The 25,389-nt window shown below is 43.2% G+C and overlaps 1 protein-coding gene across 2 annotated transcripts in view; it reads right to left on the bottom strand.

The window, feature by feature from the left end:
- LOC133107840 (snake venom 5'-nucleotidase-like) overlaps positions 1-25,389 on the bottom strand; it is a 45,456-nt gene that overhangs the window by 10,450 nt on the left and 9,617 nt on the right. The window contains exons 4-8 of one of the 2 annotated variants that reach the window (XM_061217083.1): positions 24,052-24,249; positions 22,296-22,444; positions 19,380-19,488; positions 18,881-19,030; positions 18,458-18,658 (exon numbers count right to left, since the gene is read on the bottom strand). In XM_061217083.1, coding sequence (XP_061073067.1) covers positions 18,458-18,658; positions 18,881-19,030; positions 19,380-19,488; positions 22,296-22,444; positions 24,052-24,249 — 807 coding nt within the window. Of the gene's footprint in view, positions 1-18,457; positions 18,659-18,880; positions 19,031-19,379; positions 19,489-22,295; positions 22,451-24,051; positions 24,250-25,389 lie in introns of both variants that reach the window. The other variant, XM_061217073.1, reaches the window with a different exon arrangement.

The following is a 25,389-nucleotide window of genomic DNA, read 5'->3' on the forward strand; positions in this document are numbered from 1 at the left end:
AGTCGAATGGTAGGGGCTATTGAGTTCCCATTGCCCAATAACGTCCCAAGGGAATATAACAGGTTATCTGAGGTATTCAGCAAACAGAGGGCGACCACACTACCTCCACACCGGTCGTACGACTGTGCGATCGACCTGTATCCGGGGACAGTACCACCTCGTGGTTCACTTTATTCTCTGTCGGTGCCAGAAAGCAGAGCCATGAAGGAGTACATTCATGAGGCTTTAGCCAGCGGGTTTATAAGACCATCCTCGTCACCAGCGGGAGCAGGGTTTTTTTTTGTTAAAAAGAAAGACGGGAGCTTAAGGCCCTGCATTGACTATCGAGGGCTTAATGCTATCACAATAAAAAATAGATATCCCCTGCCACTTATGAACTCAGCATTTGAGCGCTTACAAACGGCGTCGATATTCACTAAGCTGGACCTCAGGAATGCGTACAACTTAGTGCGTATAAAGGAGGGTGATGAGTGGAAAACTGCGTTTAATACTCATTCGGGACACTACGAATACTTAGTGATGCCGTTTGGCCTCACCAACGCCCCCGCGGTATTCCAGGCATTTGTCAACGATGTGCTCAGGGAGATGCTAGAGAAGTTTGTGTTCGTCTATCTAGACGATATTCTGATCTTCTCTGCCACTCTCTCTGAGCACATTCGTCATGTAAAACTGGTCTTGACACGCTTGTTAGAGGCTCGACTGTTTGTGAAGGCGGAGAAGTGAGTTTTTCACGCAAATTCCGTTTCTTTCCTGGGGTTCATTGTGTCGGCCGGTAAAACGGAGATGGACCCGCAGAAAATCGACGCCGTAAACTGGCCAACGCCAGAGTCTGTTAAGCAGGTGCAGAGGTTCCTGGGGTTCGCGAATTTTTACCGGCGTTTCATTCGTAATTTTAGTACTGTGGTCGCCCCCATTACCGGGCTCACTAAGAAGAGTGCGACGGCGCGATTTGTTTGGACTCCGCGGGCAGAGGCAGCGTTTGTGGAATTGAAAAGGAGGTTCTGCTCGGAACCTATACTTATAACACCTAACCCGTCACTGCCCTTCATTGTTGAAGTAGACGCTTCTGAGCTGGGGGTGGGGGCCATTCTCTCACAGCGGTCACCAAGCGACCAAAAGGTTCATCCCTGCGCGTATTTCTCCCGGTCGCTGTCCCAGGCCGAGAGGAATTATGACGTTGGGGACAAGGAATTATTGGCTGTAAAATTAGCCTTAGAGGAGTGGCGTTATTGGCTGGAAGGGGCGGAACATCCTTTTACTGTGTGGACAGATCACAAAAACCTGGAATACATCCAGACTGCAAAGACACGCAATTCGCGCCAGGCGCGCTGGGCGTTGTTCTTTGCCCGTTTTTCGTTCATTGTGACTTACCGGCCAGGTTCCAAGAATGTAAAACCTGACGCCCTTTCACGAGCCTTTGATAAATCGGACAGGGAGCACACTCCGGAGCCCATTATTGCCAAAGCACAGATCGTGGCGCCTGTCAGTTGGGATATTGAGTCGGCGGTGCAGAAAGAGCTGCGCCATGAGCTAGACCCAGGGGGGGGGCCGTCTCACTGTCTCTTTGTGCCCGCTAGGGTTCGGTCTCAGGTGCTACAGTGGGGACATGCCTCACAGCTGGCGGGTCACCCAGGGGCGCACCGCACAAAATACTTTTTGTCCCGACGGTTCTGGTGGCCCGGTATGGAGAAGGACGTCCGGGAGTTTGTGGCTGCCTGTCCGGTTTGCGCTCGCAATAAGAACTCCCACCAGGCTCCCTCAGGGCTATTACGGCCGCTGCCCATCCCGGGAAGACCATGGAGCCATATCGCTTTGGATTTCATCACTCGGATTACCACCCTCCGAAGGCAAGACGGTCATTCTGGTGGTGGTTGATCGCTTCTCTAAGGCAGCGCATTTTGTGGCGCTGCCCAAGTTACCGTCGGCAGCGGAAACTGCGCGGCTTGTAGTCGACCACGTGTTTAGGATACACGGCCTTCCCCAGGATGTGGTGTCTGACCGCGGACCGCAGTTTGCTTCCCGTTTCTGGCGTGCGTTCTGCTCCCTGGTAGGCGCCTCTGCGAGTCTCTCGTCAGGTTTTCACCCGGAGACCAACGGGCAGACAGAACGTACCAACCAGACTCTGGAGAACACGCTCCGGTGCCTGGCCACGACCAACCCCACATCCTGGAGTCGACAGCTCACGTGGGCCGAATACGCGTATAACACTCTATGCAATGCCTCCACGGGTCTCTCGCCTTTTGAGGCACAATTTGGGTACGCTCCACCGCTGTTCCCGGAACTGGAGCGGGGGGCTGAAGTGCCTTCTGCGGAGGCTTTTGTACGACGGTGTCGGGCCACCTGGAGTAAGGTGCGAGCCGCGCTCTTACGGGCCACCGCCACCCAGAAAAGGCTGGCTGATAGGCGTCGTCGGGCGGCACCATCCTACAGGGTAGGGCAGCGGGTATGGTTGTCCACACGTGATTTGCCATTGCGGGTCGAATCACGTAAGCTCGCTCCTCGCTACGTGGGGCCTTTTAAGATCATTCGGAAAATCAACCCGGTCACGGTGCGCCTCCAGTTACCCAGGTCCATGAAGATCCACCCCACCTTCCATGTCTCTCGCCTCAAACCGGTGTGTACTAGTGTGCTGGCCCCGGCGGAGGTTCCTCCACCACCTCCACGGCTGATCGATGGGGGCCCAGTCTACACCGTGCGCCGCATTTTGGCAGAGCGCCGCAGAGGCAGAGGCGGGCAGTACCTCATTGACTGGGAGGGTTTCGGGCCGGAGGAGCGCTGTTGGGTCTCCTCTAGGGACATTTTGGACCCGGAACTGATTCGGGAGTTCCACAGGCAGGGGGCTGAGGGAGCGTCTGGGGCCGCTCCTTAGTGGGGGGGTCCTGTCATGGTGGGAGGTTATTCCCGTGGTGACCGCTAGAGGGCCTGGGATCATTGTTATCACCTGTTCCTCGTTTGCATTAGGGGAATGGCCTCCCAGCTGTGTATTTAAGGCCAGTTTGTATGAGCCTCAGTGCTTTTGTGTTACTGTTCGCTCTAACACCAAGCCGGTAAATGCACACGGTAGACTCGAGGTTTGAGTCAGGTACTGTGCAGGTGTGTGTTCACTGATTTAAACTTCCTAACAAATTATTCTAAAAGGTAGGAAGGCGTTTGGTGTGGTTCTACCGACGCCTTCCCTAAGGGTTTATTTTCTTCTTTTATTTTGGGCTCGTGTGAGCCGGCGGTAGAGGGACGTTGTCCCCGGTAAATGTATTTTGGTTTGTTTATTCCTGAGCTGCGCCTCATGGTTTTTGTTTAGCCTACGCTGTTTTTGGCTAGGTTGTATTTTTATTTCATTGCCCCTGATTGGGCACTCTCTGTGCTCGTTATTCGGCACAGTTACTGGTCGGTACACTCGCCCTGTTCTCAAAGGGTCGTTTTATTTTCTTCAGCCATTTTGGGCTCCTTTTCTGTTTTCCCTATTAAGAATCGCCTTCGGGTTTGTTTTTGTTCTCCCCCCTGTTACGGGAGTTATTCTCATTTTTTGTCCCACTTATCCCTGTACACTGCCCCTGGGATCTAGGAGGGGTATTATTTAGTCGCACTTGGTCCTCCGCTCCAACCCCACCCTGATAGGACAGATGCCCAGGCACAGTTTACGGCCAGGTAAATATGCCACAGATGAAAACTGCATGTAGTCGGAGTAGAGATTGTGAATATGAGGAGAAATGGTACAGTGAAACTAAATTGTGTCCTACATTGTCTTTGTTTGGACAAGATTTATGCACATTGCCTGTACAATTGAGCTCAGCACAACAGCCATTTTGTACCATTTTGGGAAGCGCACCCCATGTCTCTGTGTAAAGCCTCAAACAAAAAATGGGAAGACACAGGACCCTGGGTTAAATTATGTTTGGACTACAGACTGGAAAGAGAACTGGAAAGAGACAGGACAACTAACAAAATATTCTCCCTCTCTGCGTGTTACTGCACACCAGTTTCCAGATTCTCTGACAGCATTCATGCATTGCCTTGTGACACTCGTGCATGTGTCAATTCCCTCTCAATTGTGGGCCACGCCCAAATATGATGTGGGGCTCATGACTGGGACTACTCCACTTCAAGTTCCCTCTAAGTCACACAGGCCATGTAAATACCAATATACCCTCCACCTAGAGGCTGAGGAAGGAATTGGCCCTGTTTTTAACGCTTTGTTCAAAGTTGGTGTTGTGGTTCCCTGCCTTAACTGTTCGTGCAATACAATTCTGCCTGTAAAAAAAAAAAGCATGATGGATCTTGGCATTTTGTGCAAGATTTAGGAACTGCAAACACCGGGCTCCAGTTGTATCCAACCTAAACGACTAGTTTGGCCCAAGTCCCGGGAAATGCAAAACATTTCACTGTGATCGATCTTACTAATGTTTTTTTTTTTTTTTTTCAGTATACCAGTATTTCAGGTTAATATTGATTCCCTGTACTGGTTTGCTTTTACATTTAAGACAAAACAATACATCTGGTCTAGACTACCACAAGGGTATTCTGACAGAATCCAGGGGAAACTCCAAAGTAAAAAAACAAAATTATCTTTTCTAGGCATGACAGGTTATTGTAGACAGTCGATCCCTGACTACTTGGCCCATGGCCTAAATCTCTCTGCTAGCAATAAGGTTACATGGACAGAGACTGCTGATATGTATTTTCAGAAATTAAAACGAAAACTGACATCAGCCCCGACTTTGGGCTTTCCTGACATTAACAAACAATTTATTTTGACTGTCAACGAGAAGGCTGGTTATATGACTGCAAAAACATGATAAAAACAGGCCTGTTGCATATTATTCTCAGAGACTTGATGCTGTCGCTAGTGGTCTCCCCCCTTGTCTGCGATCAATTTCAGCAGCTGCTTCAGCTGTTATGGCTTCTGCATCGATCGTTGCTTATCGCCCACTCACTGCTTTGGTTCCTCATGCAGCTGCTGAAATTCTGCTAAAGCAGAAAACTGCTAATTTTTCATCAGCCTGACTTGTTTACCCAGGCTGCTGAATTTCTTTGCTCTCAAATACACCTGTTATTTGTCCCAAGGTAAAACTGTAAATATTTTCACTGACAGCAGATATGCTTTTGGGGGTAGTGCGATTTTGGAACACTTTGGGAACACAGAGGTTTTCTTACTTCCTCAGGAAAAGCTATTCAATGTGGACATTTGGTGCAGAGCCTCCAAGAGGCCATTCTTTTGCCTACATCTGTTGCAATATGTAAATGTCCCGCTCACACATGCCAGCCAGATACTATCTCTCAAGGAAATTCTGCTGCGAAGGCTACTGCCTCAGCCCCTCCCAACACAACTCTCAGTGAGCACACACAGGCCAATTGTAAGTCAAGTCAAGTCAAGTCAAGTCAAGTTTATGTGTATAGCACATTTCATACACAAGGCAATTCAAAGTGCTTTACATAAACACAAATTATGACAGAGGAAAACAGCATAGGGGGAGAAAAAGAGCATAGAGAACAGAATTATAAAATAGACATATAAAATAGACATAAGATGAGCATAAAAAAAGACAATAAAAAATATAAAAAAGTGTAAAAGTAGTGCATTTTAGCATCAGAGTGCAGTAGTTTAGCAGCAGTTAAAGGCAGAGGTAAACATAAAGGTCTTTAGTCTATTTTTAAAAATAAGTAGAGTTGGGGCAGATCTAAGATCTTCCCGAGAGTTTATTCCAGTTATGTGTGGCATAGTGGCAGAATGCAGCTTTCCCATGTTTTGTTTTGATCCTAGGAACAGCTAGTAGACCGGTCCCTGATGACCTAAGGGCTCTAGAGGGTTCATAGTGTAGAAACAATTCAGAGATGTATTTTGGGCCTAAACCGTTAAATGATTTATAGACCAGTAACAGTATTTTAAAGTCTATTCTATGACACACTGGTAGCCAATGCAGGGACCTGAGAACTGGTGTAATGTGTTCAGCTTTCTTAGTCCTTGTTAGAACTCTAGCAGCAGCGTTCTGAATGAGCTGTAGTTGTCTCAGTGCTTTTTTGGGAAGGCCTGAGAAAAGATAATTATAGTAGTCTAACCTACTAGAAATGAAGGCATGAATTAGTTTCTCTAGGTCTTGTTTGGACATATAGCCTCTAATTCTTGCAATATTTTTAAGATGATAAAATGCAGATTTTCTTATAGACTTGATGTGGGAGTTAAAATTGAGATCAGAGTCAATAATAACGCCAAGATTTTTGACTTGATTTTTTGGCTTAAGAGAAAGACTCAAGGTGTACAGTAACTTTAAGCCTTTTTTCTTTGGCACCGAAGACAATTATCTCTGTTTTATCTTTGTTTAGTTGGAGGAAATTCTGGCACATCCAGTCATTTATTTGGTCAATGCACTGACACAGTGAGTCTATAGTCACCTGATGAGAGAGTTATGTATAGTTGGGTGTCATCTGCATAATTATGGTAAGCTATTTTGTTTTTTTGCATAATTAGGCCTAGTGGGAGCATATAAAGGTTGAATAAAACAGGTCCTAAAATAGATCCTTGGGGTACCCCACATGTCATACTAGTTTGGTCAGATGTGTAGTTGCCAATGGAAACAAAGTAGGTCCTGTCTTCCAGATAGGACCTGAACCACTCTAAGACCGTGCCTGATAGCCCAACCCAGTTTTCCAGTCTGCCCAGTAGTATTGAGTGGTCAACAGTATCAAAGGCAGTGCTAAGATCCAGTAACACTAGAATTGAACTGAATTGAGTCAGTGTTCATACTAATATCGTTTATAACCTTAGTGAGCGCCGTTTCGGTGCTGTGATGGGGTCGAAAACCTGACTGGAGTTTATCTAGGAGATCGTTTGAGGTTAAGAAGTTGTTAAGTTGTTGGTAGACAGCTTTTTCAATTACTTTGCTTATAAAGGGAAGATTTGATATTGGTCTGTAGTTGCTAATTACAGAAGTGTCAAGGCTACGCTTTTTTAGTCGGGGTTTAATAACTGCAGTTTTCAAGGACTTTGGAAAAATGCCGGTTAGGAGGGAGCTATTAACTATTTGCAGTAAGTCGGTCGCCAGGCAGCTGTAAACACTTTTAAGAAAGCTTGTTGGCAGGGTGTCAAGGCAACACAATGATGACTTAAGGCCTTGTACAGTTTCCTCAAGAGTTTTGTGGTCAATGGCAATGGTCAATGTGGTCTGTGTTGTATATAAATAACCTTCAGACTACGACGTTGCTCTGACACTGTTTTTATTGCGTACGCACCGACTCTACAGACAGCAACAGCACATGTCTTCCTGGTACGTCACTCAACTTCCCCGTGCCTCTTAAAGGAACAGTCACACTGGTGTGACGCATACATAACAGTCTGGAACTTTTCAATTCTAGATTATAAGAGTGAAGACTTTCTTTGTAGATGTCATAGAAAATGTGAAGTTTAGTTTTTCGCCATTTACACTCAGCTTTTCTACACTCTTTTTTCTTGGTCTTTACGGAAGCAGCATTCCTCCACGGTGCCAGGGAAATAGTCTCCATAAACAGCGCACTGGTACTCTCATTAATGTGTCGCTTTTTAACGGTTTACGATCTAATAAGAGTGTCAGGGGTGATCTTCATTTCAAGAAAGATGCAGAGATGGTCAGACAGAGCGACATCAATAGCCGATACAAACGATGACCTAAAACCCCTTGTGATAAATAAATCCAGTGTATGGCCCCGGTTGTGGGTGGGCCCTGAGACGTACTGTGACAGACCAAAAGTGTCAAGTAAGTTATTCAGTTCCTTGGCATTGTTATCATTGGGGTTGTCTATGTGAATGTTGATATCTCCTGCAATAGATATACAGTCATGTTCCATGGAGATTATGGACAGTAGTTCAGCAAATTCATCAAAGAAGCTATTAGAATACTTTGGTGGTCTGTATATAATCAGGAGTAAAACACTAGGAAAACATTTCAGAACAGCAGCAAGATATTCGAACGAGGAGAAGTCTCCAAATGATACATGCTTACATTGAACCACATCTGAAAAGATAACAGCTACTCCCCCCCCCCCCCCCCCCCTTTCTTATCAACTGTGGGGGCATCAATGAAGCTAAAATTTGGCGGAGCTGACTCAGTCAGAACAGTCACTCTGTTATTCAGATCAAGCCAGGTTTCAGTGAGGAACATGATATCCAATTTATGGCTAGTAATCAGGTCACTGATTAGGAGAGATTTATTTGACAGTGATCTCACATTGAGCAGTGCAGCTTTTATAATTTTAGTGTCAGGATTTTGTGACGCCTGCTTTTCAGGCTGTCCCTGGGGAATAGATATTAGGCTTGATTTAAAAACAGAACGTGCTGAGAAGTGAGTGTTTCGCCTCGAGGTAATCAGCGCAGGAATAACGGTGTCGAGGACCCGGCCCTAGGCCCCCCTGATGAGAGATTGACGGGGGATGGGTTAAAAATATGTGGTTCAGAGAATGAGCAGCCATACTTGTCAGTAGAGGAGTCTGAAGTCAGGAGACTTAGATTTAGGGTTTTAAGGAGCAAGGTTAAAGTTCTGACTGAGAATACCCCAACCCTACAGGGGAGGGGCACAATGCCTGGCTAAAGAAAAACAAAAATAAGGAAAACGGAAGGGATGTCAATACCGAAAGAAAATTAATGATTAATGGCGGATGATTTACACTCAGCTATTGGCTGGATGTCCTTTGTAGATCCCTTAAGGCGCCACAAAAAGGGGCACCTGAAGAGGGTGTTGAGATGGTGGCAGGCTTTAACGTCTGGCTTGTATGAGATCAAAGTTTGGAGGAAGTCAAGGAGAGAGTATGAAACTGACACAGACACCAGTGATGAATAGGTTCATTAAAAACAACATAAGGGCTAGTGTTTTTCCACTCGTATATTAAGATGGTGGAAATTCCCAAACCAGAGGGGCCCATGAAATAAAATATTGGACAGTTCTTTTGAGGTATGAGAAAATGACAATTGGAAAAACAGAAATAATTAATATGGTCATTAAAAAACAGGTTATATAAGAGATAAATGTCTTCCCGCTTGACATAATGGGGGCATTTCTTATCAAAAAAGGTACACTTTTGTATGCAAAAAAGATATATAAGGAATAAGCTTTTAGACCTTAGAGCAGGATCCCAGAATTTGGCTTCAGAAGATATCTACGAGCTGGTGAAGAAAGAGCCACGCAGAACAATTATAACCAAGCTGGAGTGGTAATTATAATCTATATTATTTGTAGAAGTAGGAAAAGTAACATATTATAAGTTTACTTTTATATATCTTTTATTTCTTATTAGGGTACTATATAAAGTAGAAAAATGTAGAGAAGTTATCATATTTAGATAAATATAATATTATAGGAATAGTTTCTTTTTAAACGTCAAGAAGGGGGAGCTATAGGATAAGGCTAAGGCCAAAGAGGATGGATATAGGAAGGGTGTACCTTGATTTTTAAGCATCGTGGTGGAAAGGTAATTTAGAAAGAGCTAAGAGGGGTATATGTAACTTGCATGTGATTAGCAAACTGCAAAAGATGATATGTACACTGTAATCTGTATAACTCTATTCTTTTGATTGATTATAATAAAGTATATCTTACTATAATCATATGTGATAAAGAGTCTTTAGAGGAAATACATTGAATACAGGACATCGATTACCAGATTTGCATCACACCCTTCACTTCGAGACTGGGCTGGAAGTTCAGTAGAACTTACCAGGGCTCCAGGACGTTCGGAGTACTTGAGTTCGTCCCCGAGACACCTCCTCGTGGGGTACTGCTCGTGGGAACGTGAGGTCTGAGCTCGGCAAGGGGTCCGTGGCTCACGACAACGGAGTAGACACTTAGAACAGCTTCACAGCCAGAAGGGAAAGGATTGTCCCGATTTGATTGTCAGTGACGTGGGGCATAATCATTGGCACAGTGCACAGCATGTAGAATGTTTGTAAATGGGACGGCACCTGCACCGATGGGGTCTGGCTAGGCCCCATGGTTAAACCATATTTACCATGCTATTTGTTTCCCTACTATGCTAAATTGACAAATGGACAGAATCATGTGTCAAAAGGGGGAATGGTATCAAATAACTGTGTTATTTGTGCTGTAAATAATGCAGGGCGGGGCCAGAAGGTCCCAAATGCAGACCCTGCCAATAGCCCTCACAGGTATCTGGGGGAGGGTCCAATCCACGACAGGGTTGGTGGCCCATGAGAACTGGATGTTACCCCCCTGGGTTGATGCTGGACAAGGACCTGGCAGTCACTCGAATGGTAAGTTACTGTGTTCAGCTAACTAATGTTCTGAGATCTGTGCATCAACAGGTTTGAGCAGCTCTCCCAGTGCCAGCCAATGGCCCGCTACATGATCTGCAGCCAGGAGACTGGGTGGTGATAAAAGTCTTCAGGAGGAAGATGGTGGCACCAGCCTTGGTGGAGAGGCCCTTACCAGGTTCTACTCACCACGCCGACAGCTGTGCGAGTGGAAGGCTGGGTCCACACCAGCCACTGCAAAAGGGCTCCACCAGTGCCAAAGGAGGGATAAGGGTAAAAGACCCACCTCAACCAATGTGCAGGACCAGCTAGTTCTCACAGAGTTTAAAAACTCGAGAGAACCAACACATCAAGGAGCACATGATAGTAATCTCAGCTCCCAACAGCCATGCCCAGACAGGAAAGTCAAGGGATTCAATCCCTTCAGAAGAGCAGGCTGCAGTGCCGCAGTAGGCCGAGCCATATTAGATCTCATCTCCCTCATCATTGTTCTGCCAATCATCTTGGTCCACAAGAAATTCTGCAACAACACCTGGTAGGCCGTATAGCTGAACTGATGAAACGGCCCAAAAGGTATGCGACTGCAGGGGGTGAAGCTTGGCAGACACCAGGAACTGTGTCACATCACCATGCTATTAAGTCCTGGAGGCGCTATGCTAAGTGGACTGCAAAACAACACTCTAACCATTCCTGTTATATTTGCTCTCAAATGCCTCCTGTTCCATTGATTTTGTCAAACTGATTGACTGATTTCTCTGTTCCATTTGAATTTGTCAAACTCCTCAATACTCAATAGCAATTGTTCTTTACTGGAGAGGGCATTCCAATAGTGTTTAAACATAATCTGAAGTTTGGAGTCTCTGTTATAGGTAATGGCACAAATAAGATAGGACAGCTGTACATTGATCACTGTGAAACAGTTATTTGTAGTTGCCCCCCAACTGGAAGAATGTCTGTGTAGCACTTGTAGCCGCAACATTACCAAGGTTGTTGATGCGTGTAGAGTCATATGTCATATGCAATCTCGTTACTGTGGGATAAAAAAAAAAGACTGCACTTTGTTCTGGTTTCGCACCCTCTTCTCGCCTGGGTGTACATCGAAGCGAATTGACTGCATTATGGACAAATTGTATGGTGTTGGATCAGCTTAATGCAGAGCAAGGGGGGTTTGTGTAATGATTGGATAAATATGTTATACATATATACCATATTTTGATGGGGATGGACAAGTGATACAACAGGTGCTTAGGAATATGACCAGGATACATGATGAACTGACAAAAAGGGAAGTTGACACAAGATATTTTTTAAAAATCTTCTGTTCAGTTGGAAGAAATTGTTGCTCAGAATCTTTTTGCCTCTCGCTTTAATCTTGATGCCGTTTTGTTGTGGCTTGGTGGTCAGCCAGTATATACATCTCCGCATTCCTTACCCTGAGTATGAGAATGCATTTCTCCTCAAACAACTCCCTGACCTTCCGTAAAACACTCTCATACAGACACTTATGTATACGACAGAGACCAGATGCATTTTTTCCTCTTTCCCACTGTGACCACCATAGTCTGTCTGTCTTCCCATGCATTCCCACTCATTCATCCCACCTGTTCTTCATTTAGTGTCTCCACCTCCCACTCTTTGGGATTTCCTTCCTGTCTTTCAAGTTTGCCTCTCACCTGTTTTTCGTTGTCTGTTCACTTCTGCGAATGGTTCCCCCTGGCCGGGTTCTTCACAGTCAGACCCATAATCAATACATTGTTAGTTGCATAATCACCTAATTGATTCCTCCATGATTACAATGTTTATTGGATCTTCTTTTTATCTACAACTTATGATTTTGTTTCTCTGCAAGGTTTTGCTTATAAGGATCATCAATTGGTCATGGAGTGCATGCATCTGCCGGTATCCAGAAGGAATTTCTCCTTAACAATTTTCTGGTACAGAGAGCAGAATTAATAGTTCCTTCAAAAATGGCAAGTCGCACCAAGCCTAAGGCACAAAAGCATTCCCATACCATCACATGACCACCACCATGTTTGACTGTTGTGATGATGTTCTTCATGGGAAATGCTGTATTTGCTTTACACTGGATATAATGGGATCCATGTCTATCTATAAGCTCTACTTTTGACTCATCTATCCATAGAACATTATCCCAAAAGGGTTGGGAACCATTCTCTTGCTTTTGTCCAAATGTGAGATGAGCATTGATATTTATTTTGGTTAGTAGTGGTACTCTACCATGAATCCCATTTTTGCCTGCTTCTTTTTGTGGAGTCATGAACACTGACCACAGCTGAGGCTAGAGAGGGCTGATCTGATTCCATTTTCAGTTTTGTCTTTGTATGGCTTTGTACAACTACTGTATATGACTGGGCTGTAGCTGGCTAACTGAACGTATGGTATAGCTAGCATAAGTTTATTGGAACAGTTGTAAAAATGTAAAAAGGTTTAGAATTAGGTTTACTATGCAACACAAACGCAAATGATTCAGGTTTATGGAAAGGTTTATGATTCAAAAGATGTATAGGTTTACCTATTTTTTTACATTAATGGCATTTGGCAGACACTCTTATCTAGAGCGATGTACAGTTGATTAGACTAAGCAGGAGACAATCCTCCCCAGGAGTAATGCAGGGTTAAGGCTATGCTACAGGCCGGCCCTGTTTTTACATTTGCGATTCTCAGTAAGTCATTGCAAAGCAAAGGAGAATAACTCACTAAAAACATTACATTTTCACCTACTTTATTTTGTATTTGTAGCATGTTATTTATGTCTAAATGCATGGCAAGGGTTGGCGGCAGATCATATTTGTGTGCTCTATCACCCAAATGCACCAATTGCCTGTTTATATTGTCTGATAGGATTATGCTGGCTATACAGTAATCATTTTGGTTTATTTCAACGCTTCATGTATTTTGGGATGCACCTTGTACTGACAACTAGAAAGGTGCTACTAGACAAAACGGATATATGTATGTATGTATATGTATATATCAGTGGAGGCTGGTGACTTCCAGAATTGAGGAGGCCATTTTTTTCCGCTTGCTCACTTCACTCGCGATGGAATGTTCCCTGTTCTCTTATCTGTCTTTGTGCTGGCCAAAGGCATACTATTTGGAGTGTAAGCTACAGTCAGAAAGTTCTGGCTGATGAAATTTATTGTGCAGAGCTTAGCCTTGTGCCTTCCTGAAGAAATGACATTGCTGTAAGTCTATGAGCCTGCCTGATAATTAAGCTGAGAAATGACATTTGGATGTAATATAAATGCCAAGTGAACATGTGTAAAAGGCAGGAATTTTAATTATGTAGTTAAAAACAATTTTGTTTAGCTTACATTTTTCATTCTTCTACAGCTTCAACATGTAATCACCAATTTAATCAAGTTTAGCATATAAAAAAGATAAGATAACACTTTCTTTATCATATGTAGTTTTATTCAATATATTTAATATAAAATATGTAAAAATATGGTTCCAGTTGGCTTTATCTAACGTTAACGTTATCCACTAGAGGGCAGCACTCTATTCGTATTTAGAGTGAATTTCCTCACAGAGCAACAATTCGGTAATTTGATATGGAAGATTATTAAATTGACTTGTAATAAAACGAAATGGACTACATTAAAAATAAAACTGTTCAATAAATCCCAAATGGTGTCTAACATGACCTATTGAATGTCATTCTCACTCCCTAGTATCTGGAATCTGCATATCTCCAGCCCAAGATCTCAAATTGCGCTAGAATCTCGCCGACTTCCGAGGTAGTTTTAAGCAAAAGTGTTTGGCCAAATGAGCTATAAACTCCAGGGATGATAGCCAGGGGTGTTCTCTAAATTTCCTGAAATTTATAGGAGTTGATAGGACACTCGTAGCCACTATGGCGAGTGTTTGTTTGACTGAAGTGACTAGCGAATTCTCAAAATGGCTTCTGTGTTGAATAGAAAGGAAAGGATAGTTGATTCCAAATGAACCAGTAGCATGTGATTGGACGAACAAAATGTCAATCTTTGCCCTGGACACAATGCATGGTGAGGCCAGGCCCCCGTTGCCCACCCATTTTCAGTGATCTGGCCAATCACATATTGGCATGAAAAAAAATGCATTACATTGACTTCTATGAGAATCTCATTATCTAATCAGCCAATTATGTGGCAGCGGTGCAATGCATACAATCAGGTAGATACAGATCAGGAGCTTCAGTTAATGTTCACATCAACCATCAGAATGTGGAAAAAAATCTAACTGACTTTGACCATGGAATGATTGTTGGTGGCAGACAGGGTGGTTTGAGTATCTCAGAAACTGCTGACCTCCTGGGGTTTTCACGCACACTAGTCTCAGAGTTGCAAAGAATGGTGCAAAAAAACAAAAAAAAATCCTGTGAGCAGTAGTTCTGCAGACAGAAATGCCTTGTTAATGAGAGACATCAAAGGAGAATGGCCAGACTGATTAAAGCTGACAGGAAGGTGACAGTAAAGCAAATAACCACACATTACAACAGTGGGATGCAGAAGAGCATCTCCGAACACATTGTCGTGAGCCACGGACCCCTTGCCGAGCTCAGACCTCACGTTCCCACGAGCAGTACCCCACGAGGAGGTGTCTCGGGGACGAACTCAAGTACTCCGAACGTTCTGGAGCCCTGGTAAGTTCTACTGAACTTCCAGCCCAGTCTCAAAGTGAAGGGTGTGATGCAAATCTGGTATTCGATGTCCTGTATTCAATGTATTCCTCTATTCCTCCCTTATCACATATGATTATAGTAAGATATACTTTATTATAATCAATCAAAAGAATAGAGTTATACAGATTACAGTGTAAATATCATCTTTCAGTTTGCTGATCACATGCAAGTTACATATACCCCTTTAGCTCTTTCTAATTTACCTTTCCACCATGATGTTTAAAAGTCAAGGTACACCCCTCAAATACCCATCCTCTTCTTTGGCCTTTACCTTATCTTATGGCTCCCCCTTCACGGAGATAAAAGCTACTGAACTTCCATTAATACAATGGGTACGAACACCCCTAAAGTCTACTACTTATTTATATCGTATATAGTATCTTACTAAAAAATAAAAGACATAAAAATGAAAGGAAACTTAAAATGTATTACTTCTATGTACTACTTTTCCTATTTTTACAAGTAATATAGATTATAATTACCACCCACACCCTAAATATAGTCATCTCGTTTTCTGCGGGATTTGATCCTTCCTCCTTGCTGTTGATGAGCTCTTTGAACAGCTGCATTGGTTTGGGAATCTGGGGCAGGATCAGGACCCAGACTTTCGAAAGACGTGACTTTGCACTTCGTACTTCTCCTGCCAGTTGTATGGGATGTGCACTGCTATGTCTTTGAACACGTCGGGGGTTTTGCAGTGCAGCCGCAGCATATGCCTCTCCTCACTGACACTGAGGTTAGGGGGGGAGGCTTCAGGTTCTTCCGTGGGTCCAGCAGGAAGGTGTTCTGTAGCGTGGAGGAACCCCGCGTCCCGTCTGTTGGCCTCCAGGTGCAGTTCACGGCTCCAAGCATGTCATAAAAGCCCTTTAACTCTTTCACCAGCTTTTCTGTATGATGAGGGATGCGCATGAACACCTCTTCGCCACAACTCTTGGGCTGAGTCCGCACCGCATACGTCACTCCTCTCTCCATATCCATATCCTGGAGTGGCGCGCAGAGGGAGCGCGCCACTCCAGCTTGACTACAGCTGTCTTGCGTTGCTCTCTCTTCAACAGCCCATAGATATCTTCTGAAGCAAAATTCTAAGATGCCATCCTAAGGTCTAAAAGCTTATTCCTTATATATCTTTTTTGCATACAAAAGTGTACCTTTTTGATAAGAAATGTCCCCAATATTTCAAGCGGGAAGACATTTATCTCTTATGTAACTTGTTTTTTAATGAACATATTCATTATTTCTGTTTTTCCCACTGTCATTTTCTCATACCTCAAAAGAAATTTCCCCAATATTTTATCTCATGTGCCCCTCCGGTTTGGGAATTTCCACCATCTTAATATACGAGTGGAAAAACACTAGCTCTTATGTCATTTTTGAATGAACCTATTCATCACTGGTATTTGTCTCCCTGTCATAATCTCTCCTTGGACTCTCCAAACTTTGACTTCATACAAGCCAGAAGTTAGTGCCCTCCACCATCTCAACACACTCTTCAGGTGCCCCTCTCCGCGGCGCCTTAAGGGATCTACAAAGGACATCCAGCCAATAGCTGAGTGTAAATCATCCCCCAACTTCTTCTATAGTCAGTCCTTTGAATCTATCCGATAAATTATTTGTGCTATAATCAGGAAGGCCCTTGAAGCCTCTTAATCTTCTTTCGGTATTGACATCCCTTCCGTTTTCCTTATTTTTTTTCTTTAGCCAGGCATTGTGCCCCTCCCCTGTAGGGTTGGGGTATTCTCAGTCAGAACTTTAACCTTGCTCCTTAAAACCCTAAATCTAAGTCCCCCGACTTCAGACTCCTCTACTGACAAGTATGGCTGCTCATTATCTCTGAACCACATATTTTTCTTCTTACGGGCGTTCTTACTCCCACCTCGATGGCGTGTGCGAGGGGTTAACAATGCATTCCTTCCTAACCCATCCCCCGTCAATCTCTCATCAGGGGGGCCTAGGGCCGGGTCCTCGACAACATGATGCATTAGAACTCTAAGTGGATAGGCTATAGCAGTAGAAGTCTAAAAAATAAGTCTAATAAATACCTAATAAAGTGCTCGGTGAGTGTATACTACACTGTATATATATACCCTCACTGAGCACTTTTATGAAGAACACTATACTAATACTGGGTACGGCAACTTCACATCCTTGAAGCGGCAAGTCTATATCACATCCTGGGCTTAATTGTTAAGTCAGTAAGTTAAATCGTGTTGAGCTCCAGCACCATTTTTATAAAATCAACTAACCTACTAATCAATGTTACATATTAATAATGACTATCTGGACAGCATTCGTCTCTGTGAGCCATCTGCATTTGGAAAGTTTTACTTGGTGACTACTGGGATCCATAAAAAAGGCAACAAAGCATCATAGCTCATCCACATACTTTCAGTCAGTCTGTACCTAATGTCAAAGGAATAGTTCACATTTTTCAGACCCATGTCCACTGAGTTTCTCTTCACAAAATATGCCATAAATTGGGGACACTCTACACAAAAGGAAAAGATACTGCAACCTACGCAAATCTATGGTAAATGGCAAAGTCATGGGCAACACAACCTGCTGTCAAATGCAGCTTCTCAATTCTGAACAATTTCTGGTGTTGACCCTCTTATTTTTCTTATTTTGCTTCTCTCTCTCACCCCCAGGTTTGGAACTACTGGAATAGATGACCAAAATTGTAACCAGTTACAGACTGAAGCCAATACATGCAACCAGGGTCAGAGCAATACCTTAAAAAGAACATGAACCGGTGTACTCATCACACTGGTAGTTGGTAGCCTACCATTTCAGTGTTAGACCCCCGTCGGCCGGGGCCTCTCTGTACGCAGTTTGCATGTTCTCCCAGTGTCTGTGTGGGTTTCCTCCGGGTACTCCGGTTTCCTCCCACAGTCCAAAGACATGCAGGTTAGGCTGATTGGAGAGTCTAAATTGCCCATAGGTATGAGTGTATGAGTGTGTGAGTGAATGGTGTGTGTGCCCTGTGATGGACTGGCGACCTGTCCAGGGTGTATTCCTGCCTTTCGCCCAATGTATGCTGGGATAGGCTCCAGCCCCCCTGCGACCCTGTTCAGGATAAGCGGGTTAAGATAACGGATGGATGGATAGCTAGAATGCTCGCTACTTACCTTGTCTTTTATCAATTAGAGTAAACCCAAATCACCCTGAACAGTGATGTTCTGATTTCAGGTGATAATCCAATCCACAATCGAAATCTACTCAAGTTCCTGCGCTTTGAAATGCATGATAAGAGCCCCAAATGTGATGTTACTCGAAGAAGGTATGCAGATTGAACAGGAACATATGTTGCTAACCCAATAAAGGATTTCTTGATTGTATTTAGCAAAGCTTTCTGCTTTCACCTAAAACGCTAATATACAATGCTTGTCAATGGGATTCACATGCATGATGCAAGAATTTCAAAAGATATAGTCTGGTGAGGTGCAATTCTTAAGGGTATAACAGTGATGCTAATCCAGGACTCAAGCCATGGACCTTCTGTTTACCAATCCATTCAAGTCACCCTAGTGCTGGCAGGAACCTACCGCTGTCGTGCTTCAGCATCTCCTCTTTGATCATGGAGAAACCATCTCCTCCATTGATCAGATAAGATGGGAGAACCAGCTTGTAGACCTGGTCCAGGACCAACGGCTCGTATTTTGGCACCCGACACTTTGTGCAGAGAAGGTGCAGGGACGTCACACGCTCACCAGAGGGCTTTGACAAGTCAAGCTCCACCTGAATCCCTGGAACAGATAAATGGGCAAGGGGGTTATTTGCATGCTATTTTTGAAGGAACTGAAAATAACTTTTTTTTTTTTCTGAACAGCTATTAATAGGCTACATTTATTGCTGGATATCTGGATGAATTCACCTGGATAAGAACAACTGTAAATTATGCTATTATGATGGTAGATTCAATAACGCTTTCAGGAAGTTCCCTTTCCTGAAGAATCTTGTACAAATACCTGCCACCTGCAGGAATTCTCCTGTGTTCTGTCCGTATCTTCGGACGGAATGCTCAAATGCATCTCTGAGCGTTGATCCCTTCAGCTGCACCAAGTCATAGGTCCCACCAAAAGGCAATACAGTCAGGAGTTCCTCCATGGTGATTGAGCCTAAAGTGACATTATTTCACATCTGATTAGCTTGTAACCTCCTTCATATTTCTCATATCACAAAATGTTACTGCCCTTGCATAAATATAGTCTTTCCTGGGTTTCTGTTGTAAAAATAATATTGTGCAGGACTTACCACAGACAGACGTGTGGCACCGCACTCACTTGGGCAATTACTACCAATGAAAATATTCATGAACTAATTTTCATAGAGAATATTGATGTTGACAGGGGCATAACTGTTACTGAAACAGACTCTAGCAGTGAAAGTCAGACCAAAGGCAATATTTCAGTGGCACAAAGGACAGGTGATTCCAGCAAACCTCAGGGGATTAATCTTGGCACCCACCGTTCTTGCTTCGCTCGTCTATAGACGAGCGTATGGACCCGCTGTTGACAATGCAGGAGCTGACATGGTTCCATTGCACTTCGTCTGAGTATTTAAGGTTATGGTGGACCTGTGAGAAAGGAAATGTTCCCAGAGAGGCTTTTCACTGGCACACAGTAAAGCCTATGTAGTGTAAGTTGTGGAATTCTGAAATTAAGGGAGTGTGTGAACATCGGTCACATAAGTCAACCCAGGAATAATACATTGGCTATAACTGTACAGGGAATGCCGCTATAGAGAACACAGAAACACACTGGCAAGCTCATGTACGATGGGTGGAGCCAACAGTTTGTCTCGGTCTAGTGATACAAGGGAAACTTGGTTTTTGATTGTTATCCTCCAGGTGTCCCTAGATGCATTAATTAATTAATTAATTATCCTAACCCGCTTATCCTGAACAGGGTTGCAGGGGGGCCGGAGCCTATCCCAGCATACAGTGCATCCGGAAAGTATTCACAGCGCTTCACTTTTTCCACATTTTGTTATGTTACAGCCTTATTCCAAAATTGATTAAATTCATTTTTGTCCTCCAAATTCTACACACAATACCCCATAATGACAACGTGAAAAAAGTTTTGAGATTTTTGCAAATTTATTAAAAATAAAAAACTAAGAAATCACATGTACATAAGTATTCACAGCCTTTGCCATGAAGCTCAAAATTGAGCTCAGGTGCATCCTGTTTCCACTGATCAACCTTTTGGTCACTGGTCAAAGGAATTGTCTGTAGACCTCCGAGACAGGATTGTCCCGAGGCACAAATCTGGGGAAGGGTACAGAAAAGCTTCTGCTGCTTTGAAGGTCCCAATGAGCACAGTGGCCTCCATTATCCGTAAATGGAAGAAGTTCGGAACCACCAAGACTCTTCCCAGAGCTGGCCGCCCGTCTAAACTGAGCAATCGGGGGAGAAGGGCCTTAGTCAGGGACGTGACCAAGAACCCGATGGTCACTCTGTCAGAGCTCCAGCGTTCCTCTGTGGAGAGAGGAGAACCTTCCAGAAGGACAACCATCTCTGCAGCAATCCACCAATCAGGCCTGTATGGTAGAGTGGCCAGACGGAAGCCACTCCTTAGTAAAAGGCACATGGCAGCCCGCCTGGAGTTTGCCAAAAGGCACCTGAAGGACTCTCAGATCATGAGAAACAAAATTCTTGAACTCTTTGGCGTGAATGCCAGGCGTCATGTTTGGAGGAAACCAGGCACCGCTCATCACCTGGCCAATACCATCCCTACAGTGAAGCATGGTGGTGGCAGCATCATGCTGTGTGGATGTTTTTCAGCGGCAGGAACTGGGAGACTAGTCAGGATTGAGGGAAAGATGAATGCAGCAATGTACAGAGACATCCTGGATGAAAACCTGCTCCAGACTGCTCTTGACCTCAAACTGGGGCGACGGTTCATCTTTCGGCAGGACAACGACCCTAAGCACACAGCCAAGATATCAAAGGAGTGGCTTCAGGACAACTTTGTGAATGTCCTTGAGTGGCCCAGCCAGAGCCCAGACTTGAAATCGATTGAACATCTCTGGAGAGATCCGAAAATGGCTGTGCACCAACGCTCCCCATCCAACCTGATGGAGCTTGAGAGGTGCTGCAAAGAGGAATGGGCGAAACTGCCCAAAGATAGGTGTGTCAAGCTTGTGGCATCATATTCAAAAAGACTTGAGGGTGTAATTGCTGCCAAAGGTGCATTAACAAAGTATTGGGCAAAGGCTGTGAATACTTATGTACATGTGATTTCTTAGTTTTTTATTTTTAATAAATTTGCAAAGATTTCCAAAAAACTTCTTTCATGTTGTCATTATGGGGTGTTGTGTGTAGAATTTTGAGGAAAAAAAAGAATTTATTCCATTTTGGAGTAAGGCTGTAACATAACAAAATGTGGGAAAAGTGAAGCGCTGTGAATACTTTCCGGATGCACTGTACATTGGGCGAAAGGCAGGAATACACGCTGGACAGGTCGGCAGTCCATCGCAGGGCAAAGCTTATCCCTAGATGCATGGTCAAGTTAATAATTATACAACTTATTGCTTTTTTGTGATGTCTGGAAGAACAATAAGTTGACCTTTTACAGGGAGAATGGAAGGAAAGAAACAGAGGTACAGAAATCAACGGTCCAAAGAGCAGGCAGGGGCCATGAACAAAAAATCCAAAGCAGAACAGAACAGAACGGAATGGAGCGGAGCGGAGCGGAGCGGAGTGGAGTAAAACAGAGACAGGGCACAGGTAAGGGGAAGCTAGAACTGGGGTCGGGAACAGAAACACAGAAAGATGAACTAGCAACAAGAAACTGAAAAGGACAGGTTTAAAAAGACTAACTGATAGACAGACAATGAGACAGGTAAGCTGAATGACAAGAGACAGGAAGGAAGTACATATAAGGAGTGAGGATGTGGACACACAGGTGGAACAAATGAATGAGGGAATTAAACTGGAAACAGACTATGGTGGTCACAGAGGGAAACGAGGCAAAAACACTACGGAAATCAGGAAATAGAAAACACAGAACCTGTACAGCCCCTAAATAATCAGACCAGAGGTGGGTAATGTGTCCATACATTGACACATCTGTGGCAATACTTGATGTCTGTGGCTATTTAAAAACATCAGAACTGTCAATTCAAAGACATACAAAATGTTCACAGAGTCCTGTATATTTTTCAAATGTCCATCATGTAGGATGATGTCGCCAACCTGTATTGTAAACATCTGGGTAAATCACAATCTGTGCTTAATTAGTAAGAAATCAACATAAATGATTGAGCTGGTGCTATTGGGATAACTGTTTGACACATTAATTGATACACTATTAGAATAATAGAACAGAATCACACGTCAGGTTTCTATTGGACCAACCTAATCCTATTATACAAGCTTACCATTGCATCACAGATCAAGTTCCCCAGGTTGCACTCCCGGAATCGGCACTCTTCAAACGTTCCATTGAGGTAGACCATGGTCTTCCCTACATACTGAGAGGAGTAATTTGCCAGGCTCTTCTTCCATTCCTCCACATCCTGAAGCACACCTGCATCTGACAAAGGAAATGACAACAACCAACTGAACAGGCCATAGTGTAGTCATACATCATTACTGCAGGGACAAAGTTATGTTTTTCCTCTCTCTTTTTATCCCATTTTCCTATCAGTCATTGCATCATTGCTGTTTTCTTGCTTTTTATTCATATTTGTGTCACTCCAGAATGTATAGCATTGCATGTATAGCATTTTAACTACAGTATCTTCCTGTAGCAAGCAATCTGAACTGGTGGTATTTCACAAATCAGGACTACTGCTTTTAATAAACCCATAACATGCTGCATTCTCCAGTTGGGGTTTGTTGTTTGTTTGTTTATTTGTTGATTAAAAAAAAAAAAAAAATAAATAAATAAATAGGCCCTGGTCCTTATCTTAGTTGTACGGGTAGCAATTGAAATTGTACTTCCCTCTAGGGTCTTTCAGCGCACTTACCCCTGGTTATGGGTATACACTTTGTTGTACGTCGCTCTGGATAAGAGCGTCTGCCAAATGCCAATAATGTAATGTAATGTAATGGGTTGTTAAAAAAATGAATTGTACTTGTAAGTACAGTGTTTTAATGATCATGTCAATAAATACATTTTTAGGGTGAAGAAGCTGAATTGAAATAAGCCTGTTTATTGTAATCTTAGTGGTTGCTAGCCTAGCTGGCTACTTTAGGCTGACTGTACTGTAGTGTGGGTGATGGATAGATGGATCACCCGATAGCAAGATATGGGGCAGTTGTGTTCCAACATTACAAACTGTAACGGATGTGTTGCTTAAGAGTATCGTGCTTTAGGACAATGTGGGTGTGTGTTTAAAGGGCGAATGTGATGGCAACATGGATAGTGGTTCTGATACGAACGGGCAGGCGGCTCAGCCAAAGGTGTTCATCGTAAAATTATTGCGTGAGTACACACATCGTTTTATACAGAAGGTTTCGGTTTTTAATTAATGTTAAGATTAACCAGATAAAGATAATACAGATTTACCTGCATAACAGACTGAAATACTGTAGTAGCTGTGCTTCAAACAAGAATAAATAGGGATTTATAAATGTATGAATATAATAACTCACAAACTGAACTAGCTACTGAAGCAGGTGAGGCTGTTTTGCCTTGAAAAAAATTGTTACATTCCAATTGTTATAACGGTAAATACAGTAATAGAATACATAGATATTAACATTTGTATTTTATTGCACAAACATTAAAAACAACACGTAACCTATTATATTAGCGCTATTCTTGTTAGTCTCATTTTCAGTTCCTTCTCAAGTGCACATTGTCCTCAGTTGCATGGAAATCATTCTTAGCCTAACAGCCAGAATTTAACGAAAAGTAGCCATGAATTTCAAACACAACCCCGCTTTTACTGCCAGTCAATTTGAAATATTTTAGAGTCGCAAGTCTCCCCTGCATAACAAACTATAATAATAATCATACATTCCAAAATATTATTATAGTTGAATATCGAGATTGAAGGGAGTTATTTTTTATGCAAATTGGCATTGTCATTGCTCTTCGGCTTAAAAAGTTTAAGGCAGCGAATGTGAGATTGTGCTGAACTGCATGGAATTGCATGGCAAAGGGTGCATTTCACACAAAAGGATTACCTTGTGGTACGCTGCTGTCCAGCAGGATGGGGTTCCCCAGTGACTTCACCACATTGCCAGCATCATCAAAGGTCACCTTTAATTGGCCCAGGTATTTCCCAAAGGCATAGGCCTGGACAACAGGGACTTTCCGCCCGTCCTCGGAAGAAACCACAAATGGGTATGGGCCTGCTGGGACCTCTGTAGATGGCCTGTCCCCTGTACCGGAATTTGTAAATTGATGTGAACTGGGAGGCTCCTATCTCCTAAACAATAATGGTTTATTGCTCTCATGGATCCCTTTCTGCTTGGAAGAGTGCCACCCACTAAGCTCTGTGTCTGCCTAAAGATGGGTGAGGACATAACAGTTTCAGAGAACTACAAATGCTTGTACTGTACTTCTCTCCATGATCATGAAATAAAGTTGGACCCAGATTGATATCTGTGTAGGCCTGAATTATTGTGAACTGAATTATTCTTTGACACCTTCAGAAACAGTCAATCCTGCACAGTTGTCAATTACTCATGAATGAATGTTCAACAATAACCTTGTCTTTTACATTTTACATTTTGTTTTCATGGCTAGGTACAAGCACTGGAAATTAGTGCAAGGTACAAGTTAGTGTTTTTCCCTTTTCTCCCAGGTTTGAAACGCCTGGTTGTAGCACAAGAAAGCACAAAATGACATAATTTCTGCTTGATGTGAATTTCTTCTACTTCCTGGCTGATGGAAATCTTATCAGCCAGGAAGTAGAAGAAATTAGTGAAATCAGCTGGCTCCTGGGTACAAGAAACAAATGGCAGGACATTTACTTTCTGACGCTTGGACTTGCAACCTCTTTTCTCCCAGGTTTGAAACACCTGGTTGTAGCACAAGAAAGCACAAAATGACATAATTTCTGCATGATGCGATGACCTGCTAGTGCTTTTCACATATGTCAATTTATATCAACCACTATACAATAAATGATAAGTACAAAAAAGCAGTATCACTGGAAATGAGCACAAGCAAATGATAGTATATTCATTTCCATGATTTACATGATCCCTTATTCAAGATAAGTCAAGTCATCATCATTAAAATAATCCTGCATTTCAGCTATATATGTGTTTCAGTTAAGAACTGATATCAACACAGCTTGCTTTCCAGATACAGTAAGAGCATTCCATTCCAGTACAGTAATGGCATTTGGCCAGAGGAACAGAGCTGAAAAGCTACAGAACTGAAAAGCAACAGAGTGAAGCAACAGTTTGGGTTTGATTTCTTTTGCCTTTCTTATTTTAGTCTATTGTTTTTACCTGGATCCTGTGGTCGTATCTAAACAAATTGTCTTGAGTGTTGTTTTGTATGGGGTGTGA

Source organism: Conger conger, chromosome 1 (genome assembly GCF_963514075.1).
Source record: "Conger conger chromosome 1, fConCon1.1, whole genome shotgun sequence".
Classification (NCBI taxonomy): Eukaryota; Metazoa; Chordata; class Actinopteri; order Anguilliformes; family Congridae; genus Conger; species Conger conger.